Here is a 16,989-nt window from a genome sequence, read left to right as displayed (position 1 = left end):
TTAGCACACACTGTATAGGGGGGTGAATTTTTTTCTTGCTCGGTCGTTCAGAGGATATTAAGATTGTGAGCTCCCCAATAGGAGGAACAGCTTGGGGTCATGTGACTGACAGTCACCCTATAGCTGTACTTGAAGCTCTTGCCACTACCAATATGGCCGGTATAGCCGATGTGCTTTGTTTTCTGTTTCAGAAACAGACGGGTGACGTCAGGGAGACTACGTCCATGTTTTATACAGTCTATGAATAAAATAGGTTTTTCACACATGCAGTTTACCATAAGAGCGCCACCCAGTGTCAACAAACAAGCAGACAAACTCTCTTGCTCCTACTCTTAAGAGTAGTGTCTCCATGTCATAGGCAGCAGAAAAAGAGACAGACCAGCAAACAGCATTTCAAACATCATAAGAGCTTCTCTCTTCAGGAGCGGTGATACACATTTCAGTCATTCTTTTACTTTCTTTTCTTCTTTTTAGTGCTATAAACTGAAATATCAGTCTGAAAATCTTTTGTCTCCTTTCAAAACAAACGCTTATTTGTTATCAAAATAGGAACTGTAGTAAATGTGTCGTGAGGCAACGTACAGTCACACACCCTGATCTTTTTCTCTGGTCAAGTGAAAGTGTTACGTCTGTGATGGCTGAACATGTCAGTCTGAAACTTTTCAAAACACTAGGACTAGCACCCTTTAAAGTCCCTGAAGGGGATTTGCGTACACAAAGTCTGTTTATTTTCCACAAACACATCGTACATAAATCATGGAGACTTGACAAACATGTCACATGTTAATATGTTCTGACCCTTGGTTCATTGATTTGGGTGTTTTCATGGCTCAAAGTTCAGATCAGCAGTCATTTGAGACATTTGAAGATGCAGGATGATGAACGTTTGGAGATTCAGAGCTGTCCACTGGTGATCAAATCGTTTATGAAGCCTGATAAACACCAGGTCAATACAGCTCCTCTGTCTGCTCATCACTTCTAACTGCATTCCCCCTATCCTTCCTTTGCACCTTGTGTTCAGCTATCCCTAATTAATCAAGAAAATAACAGAATAAAACTTTTCACAGAGACTTTTCACTGTTTATATTTTGCATTTTCCAGGAGATTTGAGTTCATGTGATCTTTTGGTCAGCAGCAGTTGGAGACATGATGTTTTATTTATTTTTTTAATCAGAGCAGGCAAACTGTCTCTTTTTGAGGATAAACGTGATGTTTTATTGTCCTGCAGAGAGAAGATGGCTTTTTTCACCAGACCAAGGTTCAACATACCTCATCTGCCAGCCGACGACGTATGAGAGCTTCCCTCTGTGACTAAACATGAAGTATTTGTCAAATATTCTGAGCTCATGAAGTACAAAGTTCTTTCTACCACGGACGCAGGCGGGACGGACGGCGAACGGATCATGTTGAAGATAAGAAGGTTTCACATTTTCAGAAGACGTTTCTTTGGCTTTTCTAAACACTAACACTCATCAGAAACCGTTTATGGACAGCAGCACAGAAACAGCGTCTCTCCCCTCCTGTCTGCTCTGTTTGTGCTTACAAAAGGCTGGAAGACGGGAACAAAAGTTGGACAAATTCACTGTACTGTAACTTATTTTATAGTACTTTTTCCTTGAAGGAAATTTAAAAACGCTTCCTGCTTTTTAAGTGTATTTTGTAGCTTTGAACAAATAGCACTTCGATGTTTTTACATACAGTTAAATGGAACTGATTTGTTTTCTGTTACCTAATTCTTAAGAGTAATTTACATCAAATGTCACTTTGTAATCCACTTTTATTACAGATGTTGTTGTCCTTTTGTTGTTATGTTATTAAAATTAATATTATTTCATGTACTTTTCAATATAAGGATGAATATATGAACACTGTATTCAGATTGTTTTTTATGATGTCTGTATCTGCAGTGTTACCTCTCGTGAAGATAAAACCATTAAACCACGTCTGGGCGTTTTAATCGGTGCTACCTCGGCATGTTCTGCACACAAGTTGTCTTTCAGTGTGTCACGTGTGATCGGGACCTCACCACACAGGTTGTGTTGACCCATTTCACTCTAAACCTGCAGATTCTTCAGAAGCCGTACCGCGCAGCAGGCAGGCGGCTGTGTCAGCGACTTATCGCCACACAACTTCCTGTTTGAGCTTTTCCCCACGAGCCACCAGAGAGTCTCTCTACTGTAACTCTGCGCTAAATCTCTCCTGAGAGTTCTGAGGAAGTGCAAACTCAAAAATGCATCGAAAGTGTTTTAAGAAAAAAAGAACACACACACACACACACACACACCCAAACTGTTACGCTCTCAGGCCTTGAAGAGAAAAATGCAGCTCAGTGTTTGAAAAATGTCTCTCAGGCCTGCAGGCAAACGTTTCAGGTCTCTGCTTGTCTTCAGTTAACTGTCGTGTTGGAGGTCGCTTCATAAACTCTGATTTCACAGTCAAAACATCTTCTTAAAATATGTTTTTAAAATCATCTTCAAGCTCCTGCCACAGCAATGCTGACTGAAACAAACTGAAACTAATAATGATGCTTTTTTATGAGCAACACAAACAAATCAGGCCATCAACATCACAAATTGTGCAGCTCGTGGTTCTGTTTTGTCTGTATTCATAAAAAAAACACCCACACTGCTCTGCACTTTCACTCCGAGCACAGCTCTCCCCTCTGTCATATGACACAATTTAGTAAAACCAGAGAAGTGGAGAAAGACGGTTTGTCTGAGTAAAACTTTCACATCAATGTTTTTGAAACCAAATGGGAGCTTTGTAGGCACCAAAGTGTTTATTTTACAGGGCTGATATGCACATCTCCACTCCTCAGCATCCACCTGTGCGCTCCAGCTTGTGGTTGTAGACATCATCTCATCACTCCTCTGTGGACGCCTGTTTCTGCCTGGTATCAAAAAATTATTATTGAAAACAAACAGAGGTTTGGCCATGGTGAAAAATCTCAAATATTTAGTCTGAATTATGTGAGTGAATCATGATTTATTAGTTTCATAACTTTAACTTCTTAGATATTTTTGACTTTATATGTTTTTATAGAACTTCACCCTTGGGAGGGTTGTTTTTGGTTTGTTTTGCGTTTTTTGTTTTAAATTAGAGCAGAGCCTGGTTAAAATGGGCGTCCATACTGACTTGATACTTGATGACAACTGGTTCTTGTGCTGTAAAATAAATTTTAAACCATCAGCGGAAACTAAAACACTGTTTTGTTTTGCTCCTTTAAAGGAAAGTTTTCAGTATCAAATTAATTTATTTTACTTTTTTAAATTTTGCTTTAAGCACTTTAACAACAGGAAGGATAGTTTTAGGGAGAAATGTTAAATGTGGAAGTAGAGTAGGGCACCAGCTCTGCAAACAGGGACCCGCAACTCAACCTACAGTCTCAGCACACAGGGGCCCACTCCACCAACTTATCCAAACCAGTGTCGCTAAAAAGTCAAACCTCAACGCCATTGCCAAATAAGGCGTATCCTACATTTAGAAGTCCTTTAATGTAGTGTAGGGAGTCGGGACATGCATCCTCAGCTGTGTTTCTAAATCCCGAACACTTCCTTTAAAAAGAACTGAGCATCGGCTGTTTAATTGTCGGCGTGTATCCGATGGGGTTTCAGAGTTAAGATAACTTTACTGATTCTGTTTCTCTGGATATGATCTGAAGTGTCATTCCCTGATGAGGACTGCATTTCCCATGAGCATTTTCACCCATGGTGGTGAAGATGTGGCTAATTTGAAGTCGAATCAGTATAAATAATAAATGAAAATATACATCTTTTAGTATTTACTGATGACTTTATGTTATTCTTTAAAGCTGTGTTGTTATTTTATTTATTTTTATTTATCTATTTATTAATTTATTTATTTTATTTAATTAATTAATTTATTTTTTTTTTTTTGGGGTGGGGGGGTGGGGGGGGGGGGGGTCCACTGAGGTTAAGTAAAACGAATTATGAGTTTTATTAATGTCTTGATTTCAAACGGCAACAGTGTTAACAGTGTTAAGTTGATAGTTACATTACAAAATTGTAAAATGCAACTTTACAGAAACAAAAATTTAAAACAAAAAAACACGACAATTTTATTTTTTTCTCTGAAACTTTAAGTTTTATTTGTTGAAAAATCATTAATTTAAATTATCTAAGTGTTCCCGTTAGAGCCCAAAATGCGACAACGACCCAAAACATATTAAAGCCTGAAATTTAATAACAGTCCTTAAATGTAATAAAAGCTCTGTTATTAAAGAAATGTAATAAAACCCAAAATGTTCAGGCTTAATTACAATTTGGGTCAGTTATTACATTTTAGGTTGTTTTTACATTTCGGGCTCCAACAGGCCCTGATATACCCCCATACACAGAATATCCAGCCTGAACAGAGGCGCTAAAATTGTTGAAAATCTCATGTTTTTCTGCAGGTCATGAAGAAAAGGGGTAAGTGTGGCTATGTTTCCACATTTCAAAGATTTTTTTCCAAAACCTGTTTTTTTTTTACTTGAGTAAATGAAATCAAGGGTTAGGCATCTATAAGCTCTGCCTCAGTCCGTTGGAGGATTTGAAGCTAAAAGCTTTGCAGTTTGAAAGAGAAAAGAGTATCTCACATACAAAGGTATAAATCTCTCTAACAGGATTCAGTGTTCACTGAGAGGTGCTGTAAAACACAGAGTAAATAATGTATCTCCTTATAAACTCAGTGGAGTGTTGTGGCTGTTTTATAGCTGCTGCAATAAAAAGATAAAATCTCAGACAGCGTGTGGTTGTGGGATATCTGTTTACTTTTCACAAATGAAAGCTGTTCTGGTCAGCTCTGCAAACATCCAGTCATCAGATCATTCATCAGATCATTCATCAGAGCATTCACCGGATCTGTCAAATATTTAATCTCATAACACGTGAACATGTGCGTTCCAATAAAACATTTAATTTACCAGGACAAGCAAAACTTTTACGTTGTGCTTTCAGAGAGCTCTATGTGTTCCTGTAAACTTAACCCGTGGTGTCTCTGCAGGTTGAACAGACAGTAAAGAGGTGAAAACATGAACAGAACGAACTTCATCCATAAACCATCTTTCTGTGTGCGTCACAGAAACTCATCAGACTTATGTAACAAACACAACCAGGGAGGCCAGTTCTCATAGCAACAGAAACATCAAACAGCTCACACTCAAAAACCAAACGTGTACATCCAGTCTTCACCTCAGCGAACAGTTCAGTCCTGTGTGTGTGTTTAAGGTGGAGGTCAGGGGTCAAACGACAAGGTTGAAATGGGGATGGAGACGATGGTGGGTAGCTCCCCAACAGGTGGAGGGTTATACTTCTCCACCCTCATCAATCTCCGCAGGATGTCGTCTCTGTCACGCGGCCAGGCGTACACGTGTGTGTTCTGGAGCCAGTTAGGGACGTGACACTGTGAAAAGGAGTGTGTGAGGTGCGTAGGCGTAATTGTAACAGACTGTTTTGTGGATGATGTGGAATCACACTTATGTGTGGTATGTGTTTTCCAGCAGTGACACAAACAGAAGCGTGATACGTTCAGATTCTCCTGTCAGTGAGCAGCACTCACCTTTCTCGCCCCGGGGAACACGATGGGAATGAACCTGAAGTTCTTGCTCCCATTCTGGATGAACTCATTCTGGAGCTGAAAGGCAGACAGGTGAATAAAAACTGAGCGAGTGCTGAAGCAAAGACAAGTAAATAAGTCAGAAAAATGAATTAAAATTGAGAGGGGGAATAATTTAATCAAACTTCTAAAAGTGAACCTCATCTGTTTCAAAGTTTCCTCAGCCTGGCTCTCAAAGTGATAGTTTAGCAAGAGCCAAAACATCTCTACAGATTTTTCATAGACACAGACACACCGGTTTCAGACACTGCAGCACTGGACACACAGGAGACTTTAACCCATCAATTATAGGAAAAATAATGCATTAAAAAAATGAATGCTTTTTATCGCATTTTATTGTTGCACTCAGTGCACGAGTTCCTGGCATAATGGTCATGGCGATGAACAACATGACAGCCCACAATTTGGAGACCACCCTCGTGTGCTGGGCTGACAATGGGTGAGTCTCAAAGTGATAAAGTTCCATCCTTCCTTCCTCCACTTGCGTCGTTCACTTGTGTCTTAGTCCCTCCCACCAGAGATGAATGGGAGAGACGCGAGGAAATGAAGAGAGGAGAGAGGATGGAGGAGATTTGTTTTTAGAGCAATGAAACATCCTCTCCTCCGGAGCTTCACATGAAGCAACGTGTTTCAGTGATGACGGCATCAGCTGGATAATTTATTTAGCCTTTATCTAGAGCGCATCTGATCATGAACTCTGAAGCTTATCAATATAACCTAGTTTATTGTGTTTCAGGAAGATATTATTAATAAGTCAGTTTTCAGTATTAATCCTCTGTTATATTGATTTGATGATGGTTGTGTTCAGTATTTTGTGCTTTAAACTCAGAGCGAACACTTTATTACCAGATTTATGATCAGTTTCTGAACAATCCTCTGTGCCGGTCCTCAGCTCGTCTTTTCTCTTGTTAAACTCCCTTGTGTGTTTGTGAAGTTTCATGTAGAGAAGTCTGAGCCGCTGCAGCGTCCAATCAGACAGTGATATTCCATATGGGGGCGTGTCGGTCAGTGAAAAGACTTCCGCAAAGCCGGCTTTCGTGTTTCCTCGATCATTGCTCCTCCAATCAGTCTCCTCCATCCTCTCTCCTCTCTCCTCTGAGCGCAATTATCGCTTTGGGACAGTCTTCAAAATGGCGACTGGGAAAGTACTTCCAGTGCCGCGGAGGAGATAAAACGAAGGAGGCACAAAGTTAACGCATTGAGACGCACCCACGGTGTAATATGGAGGAGGCGGATAAGATGGTGTTTCCTAGCCCGGTGGATGATAAAAAAAGAGCTATGTGTGCTAATATGCAAGTTTGTAAATCGCTGGACTTACAATCGCAGCCTCAAGTATTACCTCAATGCTCGACTGAGTGTCAACGGTAACACAGACGGAGAACCAGACCAAGCAGGAGCATGCAGTGTCACCAATGTACACTCAAGTTTACAAAAAGGCCTTAAGGATCTAAAGAATATCTGATTGAATTCCTTTGGGATGGGGCGAGTACTGGTATTATGTATGGGGTATTGGGCTGATACCAGACTTATGTCAAAGTATCCGTACTCGCAAAGGCTGCCGAAAAATCTGAATAAAAAATCTGTATACTTCGGCAAATTTCATGCATCAAAAGTACTGGTGGTATCAGTGAGTATTCAAGGAAGTACGCACACTGGTATCGGTCTGAAAAAAGTTGTATCAATCAACCCTAAAGTTCAAACATGACTTTTTTGTGAACAAACATGTTTATTCATTGATCCAGTCATCGAAATCCATTTTAACTGAAAAATGTTGCTTCTTGTGCAAAATATTAATATTTTAATGAAGTTCATTAACGACAAATTCTCTGAATTATTAGAGGTTGTTGCTTTTTAAATTAAGTCAGCACTGTGATCTCCTCATGCAGCACACCAGTTTCCTGTTGGGTAGCTGAACTTTGTTTCTCAGTATTTTTCCTCCTTGTTAAAAAAAACAAATGGCCCAAACCTGTTTGTGGATGTAGACCGTGTTAAACGTCCTCTCATCCTTCTCCAGGCCAACAGGCGAGGCCGTTACGGTCTCGTAGTACTTTGGACTGATGATGATGATGATCAGATACTCTTTCTGGGAGGGGATAAAACAGAAACATGACTTCTTTCATGTTTTGATTAAAAAAAATCAGTGATGCAAGAAGAAAAAGAGCAAAAGTGGAGCAAACAGTCTGAATATGTCAAGTCATCTTTTACCTCACTGAGGTATCGCTCCATGAAGTCTATCGTGCTGATACTCCTGAACTGCTGCTCGAAAATATCAATCTGAAACAAACATGGACTGGAAACATAAACACTCGACACAAGTTCATCAGTTCATATTTATAGGAAATAAAATGCAGTGTAAAACAAAACAAAACTACACAGCTTAGAAAACAGAACCAGATCCTGTATAACCTGGTTTAAAGCCCCAGACTTCAAGGTTAACTTATATCGAAGTCAAATGAAAATTATTCAACAGAAACATTGAAACTTTTGTCATTTTTGAATAAAACAGACACTTCGTCATTTTTCAAAAGGTTGGGCTTAAACTGAAAGAACATGACTTGTTTGAAGATAAAAAAGTTGTAACTACTAACGTGCGTATCGAAGCCGTTATGCCTCAGCAGAGCAACAAAGTTGATGATCTCATTGACGTGTTTGTCGTTGTCAGCTTCATACGTGACAAAGACCCTCCCTGAGTTTGAGAGAAATGAACATTAGATCAAGAACAGATCAGAGTGTGCAGCAGCGCAGTCGATAATCTGATGATATGAAAACATACTCTGCTCCAGAGAGAGCGGCATGCTGCACGGAGGCTGCTTCTCTGCAGCTGGAGGCTTGTAGCCACTGCAGAGAGAGAGAGAGAGAGAGAGAGAGACACACACACACACACACACACACACACACACACACACACACACACACACACACACACACACACACACACACACACACACACACACACACACACACACTTTAATCTCAGTTACAGATGCTCCGTATGAGCCTGAAGTGATGCGGCTGTGAAGTTAAACTCACATGTGTGTGTATCGAGCTCCAGGGAGTCTGTAGTCCCCAGGGTCTAGAGCAGGGGAGACAGAACAAAAAAACATGATGCATGATGGGTAGACACCTTTCTATCTGTTTGCACTTCTGCAAGTCTGAAGTTTTCCTTGCAGTGAAGTCCTGACACCCAATGAGAGACATGTTTCAATTGGTTGATCAGGATCAGAGTAACACCTGGAAACACCAACTGATGATGTCAGAGGGCAAATGTTGGGAAATCCCCAGAAATTACAAAATGAGTGCAGATGAGACAGAAAATGTTTGAAGTGATGTTTGTTACTTAACGTCTGCGTAGGTTTAAGCAACAACATTCAGAATAATGTGGAGCTCTTTCACTGCTTTCGTGTAACATTGTGGTCTGTTGCCAGCAGATTTACTCATTCCAGGCACTCAGTGAACTTTCTCGCAGCAGCAGAAGGTCTTTGTTTGCGTTTGGCATCTTAGATTAAAGTCTCATCGCTCTTCAGAGATAAAGAGAAACTGAGGAGTGATGAGATGGTATCTTAAACCCTCTGTAATCTGCACCTGCAGGTGGATGCTGGGGAGGCTGAAAGTTTGAGCGCAGCACTGGAGGGCTGCGATGGCACAGGCAGAGCAGAAGCAGAGATCGAAAATCCTGCAGCTCAGACTGACACTTCAATGGGAGGATATGTGTGTCAGGGGGTTGTGAGAATGATGCATGGCAAATCTGAAAAGAGGACAGCATGAGCTCCTTGCAAACCAGTTAGCAGTCTTTGCTGCTTTGAGCTAACCTTGGCATTTGTTCATTACAGGTATGCTAACTGAAAAGGCTGCATATGAGAACATATGAACTTATGTGTATCAGTATGTATCAGTGGGGATTGCTCTCAGACTGCAAGGGAAGCTCAGCTTCCCCTATAATGTCCCCCCAAAAAGTGGTGATATGTACTGCTGTGTGTGCATTTCATTGACAAAATATGAGCTAGAATTCCTTCATCTTTTGTTCAGAATCAGCTCCTATCACAGGTAACTGGCTCCACCTCCTTCTCATTCATCCCCGCAGCGTCTCAGCGTTTTAACAGTCGGATGCTGAGCGTCCTCTGACTTCAGCGGGGAAGGGTAGAGTGGGTTGTTCCACTGTGGAAACTGTCTGAGGCCAAATCCCTTTTTTGATTGACAGTGAAATGAGCCAGTCAGAGATCTTGAAGTATAACCCTCCATTGGAGCATCTTCTGAGTTGTTCATTTACTTGTTCTGGACTGATCCTAAGGCTTTATCTATCCCCAGCGAGTTTACGTTTCTTAAAAACAACGAGCGTTGTGTTTAAAGATTCTCTCTGTTTTCACCAATAAGCAGCTACAGCTACAGCTGTGGAGCTTCTCCCCCTGTCACTCACACTTACAGCCTGTTGTAGTCTCACGTAGCAGCTCCAGCTGCTTGCAAGCTGACAAGGAGGGTAGAATTTACGTTTAAATAAATAAACAAATTTATGATGTCGGACGTAAAAAAATTAGCTTCCCCTTCTTGACTGACCAGCAGCGCCACTGCTCTGTATATACATTATTTTTTCCTGAGCTCGTTTGAAAATGTAAAGAGAACACGTGTAGACTACAGTAACAAACTCTAAAGACAAGAAGCAACAATAAAAACTCTCTCTAACCCCACACGGTCTCAGCAGATGTCTGTCTAACATGAGTCTGGTTCTGCTCGAGGTTTCTGCCTGTAAATGACCAGGTATCAGTCATTTAGCATTAAAAGACACTGGTTTGAGATGTTTTTGGTTCCTTGTTCTGTTGTTTCCTTATTGATGATATGGAGTGGGGCTTTTATTTGGAGGGCTGTGTTTGGTGTGGGTAATACAGGAAATGTAATAAACACAATGGTGGTGGGTATGTGATGCCAGGTGTTGCACAGGCGACGTTTGAGGTAAACTGTTTGCCAGGAAAACGTCCTGCTAAGCTGGAAACAAGGTTCTTATTTCATTGCTTTTGTGGTATTTAATGTAATGCTCATTTAGTAGCTTTACATCATTTCGGTGTGTGATGACATCGGCTGAACTACCTTTGTTTGTTGTCTTAATTGTTTTCTAAGCTCATTGAGTCATATGAAATTTGAGGTGTTGATACTAATCTTGATGGGTTTGTTCACTATATTTTAATGGATGACATGCTTTTCTCCTGATTTGGTTCTTTTTACGGTTTTTGGATTACCGATGCATTTTTTATTCTTCTTCTTCTTTGATATTCCCAATATTTTTGATACGTTTTAACAGTTATTTAACTTCACACTTTGCTTAGAGGTTTGTGATTTTTAACTTGTCTTGTGTTTGTGTTGTAGCTTTGATTAGTGGCGATGGTTCATTTTGTTTTGTCTTGTCCTGTAGTGCTTATGGTGTGTGTGTGTGTGTGTGAGTTGACACTGCAAAAATAAAGAAAATAAAGGCTTTAAATCACACCAGTTGAAAGTTGAAACCATAGCTTTGGCTGGGGACACTACACTGCCTGTCAAAGGAAGTTTTTCCTTGCCACTGTAACTTGAAATGCTGCAAATGTCTCTACTCATGGTGGGTTCAAATGAGATTATCTTGTCTTGATGTTAGGTCTCAAGAAAGAGAAAACATTTGTTGAGATTTGGCGCTAAAAATAAAGATTGATTGATTGACTGAGCAATAGTGCAATCCCATTTAGGCAGAATACTGTTTATAATTTTATATATATTATGGAGGAAATTTATATTATACCTCTCAGTTTATTTGCAGAGCACCAAACTTCAGTTTAGTGTTAATCAGCTGATGCAGATATTATCAGTTTTTGAGATGATGAAACAGACAAGGGGCCGGGTGAATGAGACGTTTGATGAAAGTGAAGAAAAACAGACATGAAGCAAACAATATTTTGAGGTAAATAAAAATGTTCAGTTCAAGGTAATAAGGCTGAAAGTAAGTTTGAAAATAAGTTAAAATCTTCCTTTGGCCTGCGTTGTTACGACCCCCCTGCTGTGGTTTCAGACGTCTTATGGAAACTGTTTTTTTCTCTTTGACGATGTCATGTGCTTTTCTAGGTCAGACAGAGGCCTCAGTATTTGTGTCAGTGTCTTTCATAACCAGCGAACACCTACTCTCCACAGCTTCATTTTTACTTTCAGTTAAAGGTCTTGATCCCTGTTTGATCATCTGCTCTCAAACCCACTACGTGATGTCAGTGTAAAAACAGATATCAAACTCACAGTGTGGGCCGTAACCCGGCTGATATGGAGGCCAGGGCTGTTTGCTGCCCACAGGCCCTCTGTTGAAGCCATCTGCGGGACACTGAGCGCAGCAGGCTGCTCCCTGCGGCGAGCAGCTGTACGGCGGCAGCGTATGGTGGTACAGGTTGGCTGAAGGCGGGTTGGAGCAGAGAGACAGAGGCTGCTCCAGCAAACTGCTCATACTCGGGCTGTGTCTGCCGGGGAGGGACAGGGACTTACACCCCGACAGGCAGCTCTCCCCAGAGCAGCTGGAGAAATCCTTACGGCTCGTATAGGATGGCAGACTGTTGGGATACCCCGACCAGCTGCTGGCGAGGCTTGGGTGGAGCCAGGAGCCGTTGGCTTGGCTGGGGAACGGCGTGGGCTGGCTGTACCCAGCGGGCAGGTTGTGAGGAGGCTGGTACACGCTGAAGCTGGGGCCAGGTGGAGGCAGGCTGTGTGTCTGCTCTCTGTGGCCGCTGAACATGGAGTCATTGGTGAAGGTGGGGTGATCTGGATGGAGCGTGGGAGCAACAGGGTTCAGGGTAGAGCCTGATTTGTGGAGGACGCTGGTTTCTCGCTCCTCCATGCTTATGGTCTCATCATCCTCCTCAGGAGTGTTGTGGATCTTCAGGGACCTGCTCAGCTGGCTGACGTGACTGAGAGACAGAGACAGGCGTAAAGATAAAAGTAAGGACAGATGTTAACACAGATGCAAAAATTAAAAAAAAAACAGAAGTAAAAACAGACTTTAAAATAGACACATAGACTGTATGATTAATGGACGTAGTCTCCCTGACATCACCTGTCTGTTTCTGAAATGGGGGCTTTGAGTACAGCTATAGGGCGCCAGTATAGACTGTATAAAACATGGATGTAGCCTCCGTACGCCGTCTGTTCCTGCAACCGTGAAATGAAGCCAATCCGTGGACACAGCCATATTTGATGTGATGCCAGCTGTAAGTTTCCATTTCTAACAGTTACAGGGCACCCCCCAGTCACGTGACCAGAGCAGCATCTCTGATTGGACAATCAAACGATCCTTACAACATCTAAACCGTCGAGTTAGAAATAAATTCACTCACCTTACAGTGTGCCGATAGTGAAATCAGCGTTCTAGACCCAAGCTGTTTTTTGAACCAGGCTGTAAATATGATTTTTAATGCCGTAAAAATCTGTTGTTGTTTTTTTTACTTGGTGTGTACATGATTTCCTGCTTTCTGCAGCCATCCTCAAGCCAATTCTTGATGAACAGCAACTTTTAGCACTTCCACACAGGCTTCATTTTTACTAACTGATTGGGTGATCCCTCAATCTTAATAACCTTTAAACTACTGAGTTAAAAAAAAATCCCCCACCCCGTACAGTGTGTGCTGACGATAAAATTAGCATTTCAGACGGGAGACGTTTTTTGAACCAGGTTGTAAATAGGTTAATTTCTGCAGTGAAAACTGCTTTACTGTACTTCTGGAGCCAGCCTCAAGTGGACACTCAAGAAACAGCAGATTTTAGCCCTTCCACATTGTCTCATATTCTTAGACCTGAGGTTGCTGCTATAATAGACATGGTCGGTGATTCTCAAACGCTGATTTCCTTTAACAAGCACCCCAAATTAAATTTCAGTGTGTGTGAAACATGTTGATTTAGTACCTCAGGCACCAGCTGCTAAATTACCCACAGGTTTAACTTTAACAACATATAATTTCCCCCACCCTATCCTCCTCTAAAGCCCCACCCCCTCATCCAAACATGGTCATTTATAGCTCCAAAGACACAACATCTCAACAGCCAAGAGACAGATGACAGACAACTGACTGAGTGACACCACGGCAGCTCCACATTTCACAGCCTGTGCTTTTTTTCTCCATCAGCCTCGTTAAGCCACACCCCTGAGCCAGTCCTGATCCAGAGGGTGTGCCAGTGTCTGTGTGCACCCTGTGGCTCATCAGTAACACGTTGAATATTAATTCTGCTGAGGTTAGTGAGCACAGGTGGATAACGTTTCTCTTTGTTTGTTTTCGTTTTATCGGCTCATACTCTGTGTTTGGTCGGATGTCAGTCAAATGTTTCCTGTACCAGAGAAGGGTGGTTAAGCATTTTTACAACTTACATCAATAAAATCCAGTATCTGGTGTGATGAATACACAGTTCTCATCAACAAGTGAGAAAACAAACACTCCACCTGCTGTGTCTGGTAAACAATAAAATTGCTGTTTCATTAAAGAAACACTTGTCAATCAATGTTTTCTTCCAGTTAAAGAACAAAACAATCATTAAACTGTGTCAGTCTTGGTCAGGAATGTGCTTTTAAACACGGCAGCTCCTCATTATTATAATAGCCGCTGTTGTTAAACCAGCTTGCTCATAACAGTGTGAACCTACATCGTACATTATGTGATACAGAGCAACAGGCAGCAGGTGATGGCTGAGAGAGAGACAGAAGTGTTAGTACAGACCTTCACAGCATGAACTCTGCTGTAAACTATTTTTCTTTTCTATATGAAAAAAATGCATTAATAAATCACCACAAATGTGGTTTTTTCAATGACCAAGTGAGCTTTTCAACATCAATCCACTGTCTATCAAGTTTGTGTATTAATAAAAAAGAGTGCACCATTATCAGGGGGATAATACTCAGGTCTCTTAGGCCTTGATGTTGTAAAATATTAAGAATTGGGAAACCTTTTGGGAAACACACAGCTTTCCTAAAGCGTGAATTTATGTGTCTTGTGTTTGAAATTTTATCAGACTAATGAAAGCCAGAAAGTTATTTAAGTTAACCCTTCGTAAACATTCAACATGCAAGCATCAAACAGCTCTCTACAACAGTTTTCATTATATGTTGTCTCTCATAGCTGAACTGTTCTTACGATTGTTCATGCCAGTTTCCGTGCTGGTTTCAGTAACATTTGGGCTTTTTTTAAACTTGTTAGAGTCATATTTCAACATGTGAAGATCTTTTAGGGTTTAGTGGTGCACTGGACTAAGAAGATCTGCATGTTCACTGAACTCTGGGTCGGTCTTACAGGAGCATCTGCAGGAACACAAGAATAAAGTTGATATTTGGTAGTTAAGTCCACATCGGATACCTCATAGTATTTCCCAAGCAACTTTTTTCCTTTCAGCTTAAAATCAGCAGGTTGAAAGGGCAGAAAACACTCCAAAAAGTGTCCAAATTGAGCACAGTTTATCCAACACAGCTAAATCAGGGTCATGGAGTCAAACTAGTTTCCCAACAGTGGCTAACATTAGCAGAGCTAGCCCGTCTTCAGACAAATCTACATTTATCAAATTGTATGTGTATGTTACGGGGGGCAAAGGGGCCAAATCAGGGCATGTGGCCACCACTAACCCTGGCTAGTATTCATATGTAAGTAAAACCTCTTAAAACAAGTTAAAGGTGACAGATAAAACTTCTCCTGTGCTCACCTATTTGTCGCTGAAGCTGAACGGACTGAAGCAGGCAGCATCACTGGACCTCCTCCTCCTCCTCCTCCTCACGTCCATGTGTGTCCCACTGAACCGCTCTTAAACCTTGTGGAGGACAGGTGAGTTTGTTTACTCAAAAACCTGCAGCTTCGAGTTGACTTTGAACACAGCACAGAGCAGAAGGGATTTCAGACTCTTACAAAACAGCTTTTATATCAGCCCACACTTCTTTTTAAAAGTTGATTTAGTTCATGAGAAAGTGTCTCCCACACAGGGGATTTCTTCCTCCAATGTTTGTTTGACACTCAAAAGAGACAAGTGAGCTCACATGAGGGAATAACAAACGATGACGAGTTAGATGGAAACAAAACCACAAAACTTCCAAACAGATAAAAAGTTGAGTAATGAAAAAATTATGAGCAATTATGTTTTATCATGTATCACTGTCTTTTTAGAGACATTATTCAGATAACATCTAACAGTAGCTTTATGTTTACTTTGGATCTAATATTATAACGTGTAAAATGTGTATAAATAAGTCAAGCATCTTAAATCATAAACCATTCCAGTTGTACAAACAGCTAAAATATCATTTAGGAGGAGCTCAAATTGATCTATATTTATTTATACAAACAAATACTAGAAACGACAGAAAAGCTTCACGTTTTCAAGAAAAGCTGTAAAATATTAAATAGTTTCTTGCATAGGCTATATTAATATTTCCATATTACATCACTCATTATGACACACAGCTACTTAACATGAATTTGGGTCTTTAAAACCTCAGGTTAGACTTTACCTAAAGGTTCCTGTAAGTGTAAATACACACTAATTTAAAGCTTGTCTGTGGTCGCTTACACACACACACACACACACACACACACACACACACACACACACACACACACACACACACACATGGAAAAATACACTTGTGTGCGTTTCCACTGACCCAGATATGTATCTGCTGTTTCTACTTTTACTTTATGCTGACACCATATATTTTATCATGCAAACCATCTTTCCCATACGGTTTTGTAACCTGATTGAGGGGATGTACAAAAATAAAAATATCGAAATACGAAGTAATCGCGATATTACGAAGGTAAATGATTCATTTTCTTAACAAGATAAAACGTGACAAAAATAAAACGTTGTCGTGGTAACAACAAACTTATGAGGAATTACGCGACACCCGTTGAGTCTTTGCAGTGAAAATAATAACAGAAACCTATCGTGACAAGTTTACTCGTATTTATCGCAATAGTCAGAGCACAAAATAACCAGTTTTACCAGCCTGAAGCTTCCCGTAACGACTCTCCTGGCTCTTTTCCCCACGTTAAGGACTTTTTAAGTTGTTATATAACCCCTGACAACTCACCTGACATAAAGACCTCGCGTGGACAGACCTAAACACACAACTTAACTCAATTTCTTCTTCAAACACGCGCACAGGTAACATGCTATGTAAGTAAACAGTAATTAACTCACCGTCCCTTCACTGTAATCCCACAGGTAACTCAGCCTCGTGCCGTTTCACAGACTAACCGTTGAAGTTCGACCGTGAGACGACTTCCAGGTACGAGTGCGCGCGAGGCTTCTTCTTTTCGTCCTCTCTCCTCAAGTGAGGTGAGTGAAGATTGAAGCTGAAGATGAGTCCTGTCCTAGTAGACGAGCAGCACCGCCCCCTGACAGACTCCA

The 16,989-nt window shown here is 41.0% G+C and overlaps 2 protein-coding genes across 2 annotated transcripts in view; one reads left to right on the top strand and one right to left on the bottom strand.

The window, feature by feature from the left end:
• The window catches only part of wwc3 (WWC family member 3), a 52,033-nt gene extending 50,089 nt beyond the window's left edge, over nucleotides 1-1,944 (top strand). The window contains exon 23 of the mRNA XM_074668870.1: nucleotides 1,229-1,944. Within this exon, the coding sequence (XP_074524971.1) occupies nucleotides 1,229-1,295 (67 nt within the window). The 3' untranslated portion in view covers nucleotides 1,296-1,944. The remainder of the gene's footprint in view (nucleotides 1-1,228) is intronic.
• A 2,814-nt stretch (nucleotides 1,945-4,758) lies between these two features.
• On the bottom strand, nucleotides 4,759-16,944 carry traf3ip2l (TRAF3 interacting protein 2-like). The gene is made up of 10 exons (XM_074668665.1): nucleotides 16,780-16,944; nucleotides 15,289-15,393; nucleotides 11,860-12,518; nucleotides 8,647-8,689; nucleotides 8,390-8,454; nucleotides 8,205-8,302; nucleotides 7,822-7,890; nucleotides 7,583-7,699; nucleotides 5,560-5,634; nucleotides 4,759-5,403 (listed from the first exon to the last, which is right to left on the bottom strand). The coding sequence occupies exons 2-10, from the start codon at nucleotides 15,327-15,329 to the stop codon at nucleotides 5,236-5,238; spliced, it is 1,335 nt and encodes a 444-aa protein (XP_074524766.1). The 5' UTR covers nucleotides 15,330-15,393; nucleotides 16,780-16,944; the 3' UTR covers nucleotides 4,759-5,235.
• Between the last annotated feature and the right edge of the window lie 45 nt (nucleotides 16,945-16,989).

The sequence above is a fragment of the Halichoeres trimaculatus genome, unplaced genomic scaffold, assembly GCF_033239565.1.
Source record: "Halichoeres trimaculatus isolate MK-OKI-2021-1 unplaced genomic scaffold, fHalTri1.1 fHalTri1_scaffold_4, whole genome shotgun sequence".
Classification (NCBI taxonomy): Eukaryota; Metazoa; Chordata; class Actinopteri; order Labriformes; family Labridae; genus Halichoeres; species Halichoeres trimaculatus.
Note: the sequence above shows the minus strand (reverse complement) of the source record. Positions and strands in the feature narration are given on the sequence as shown.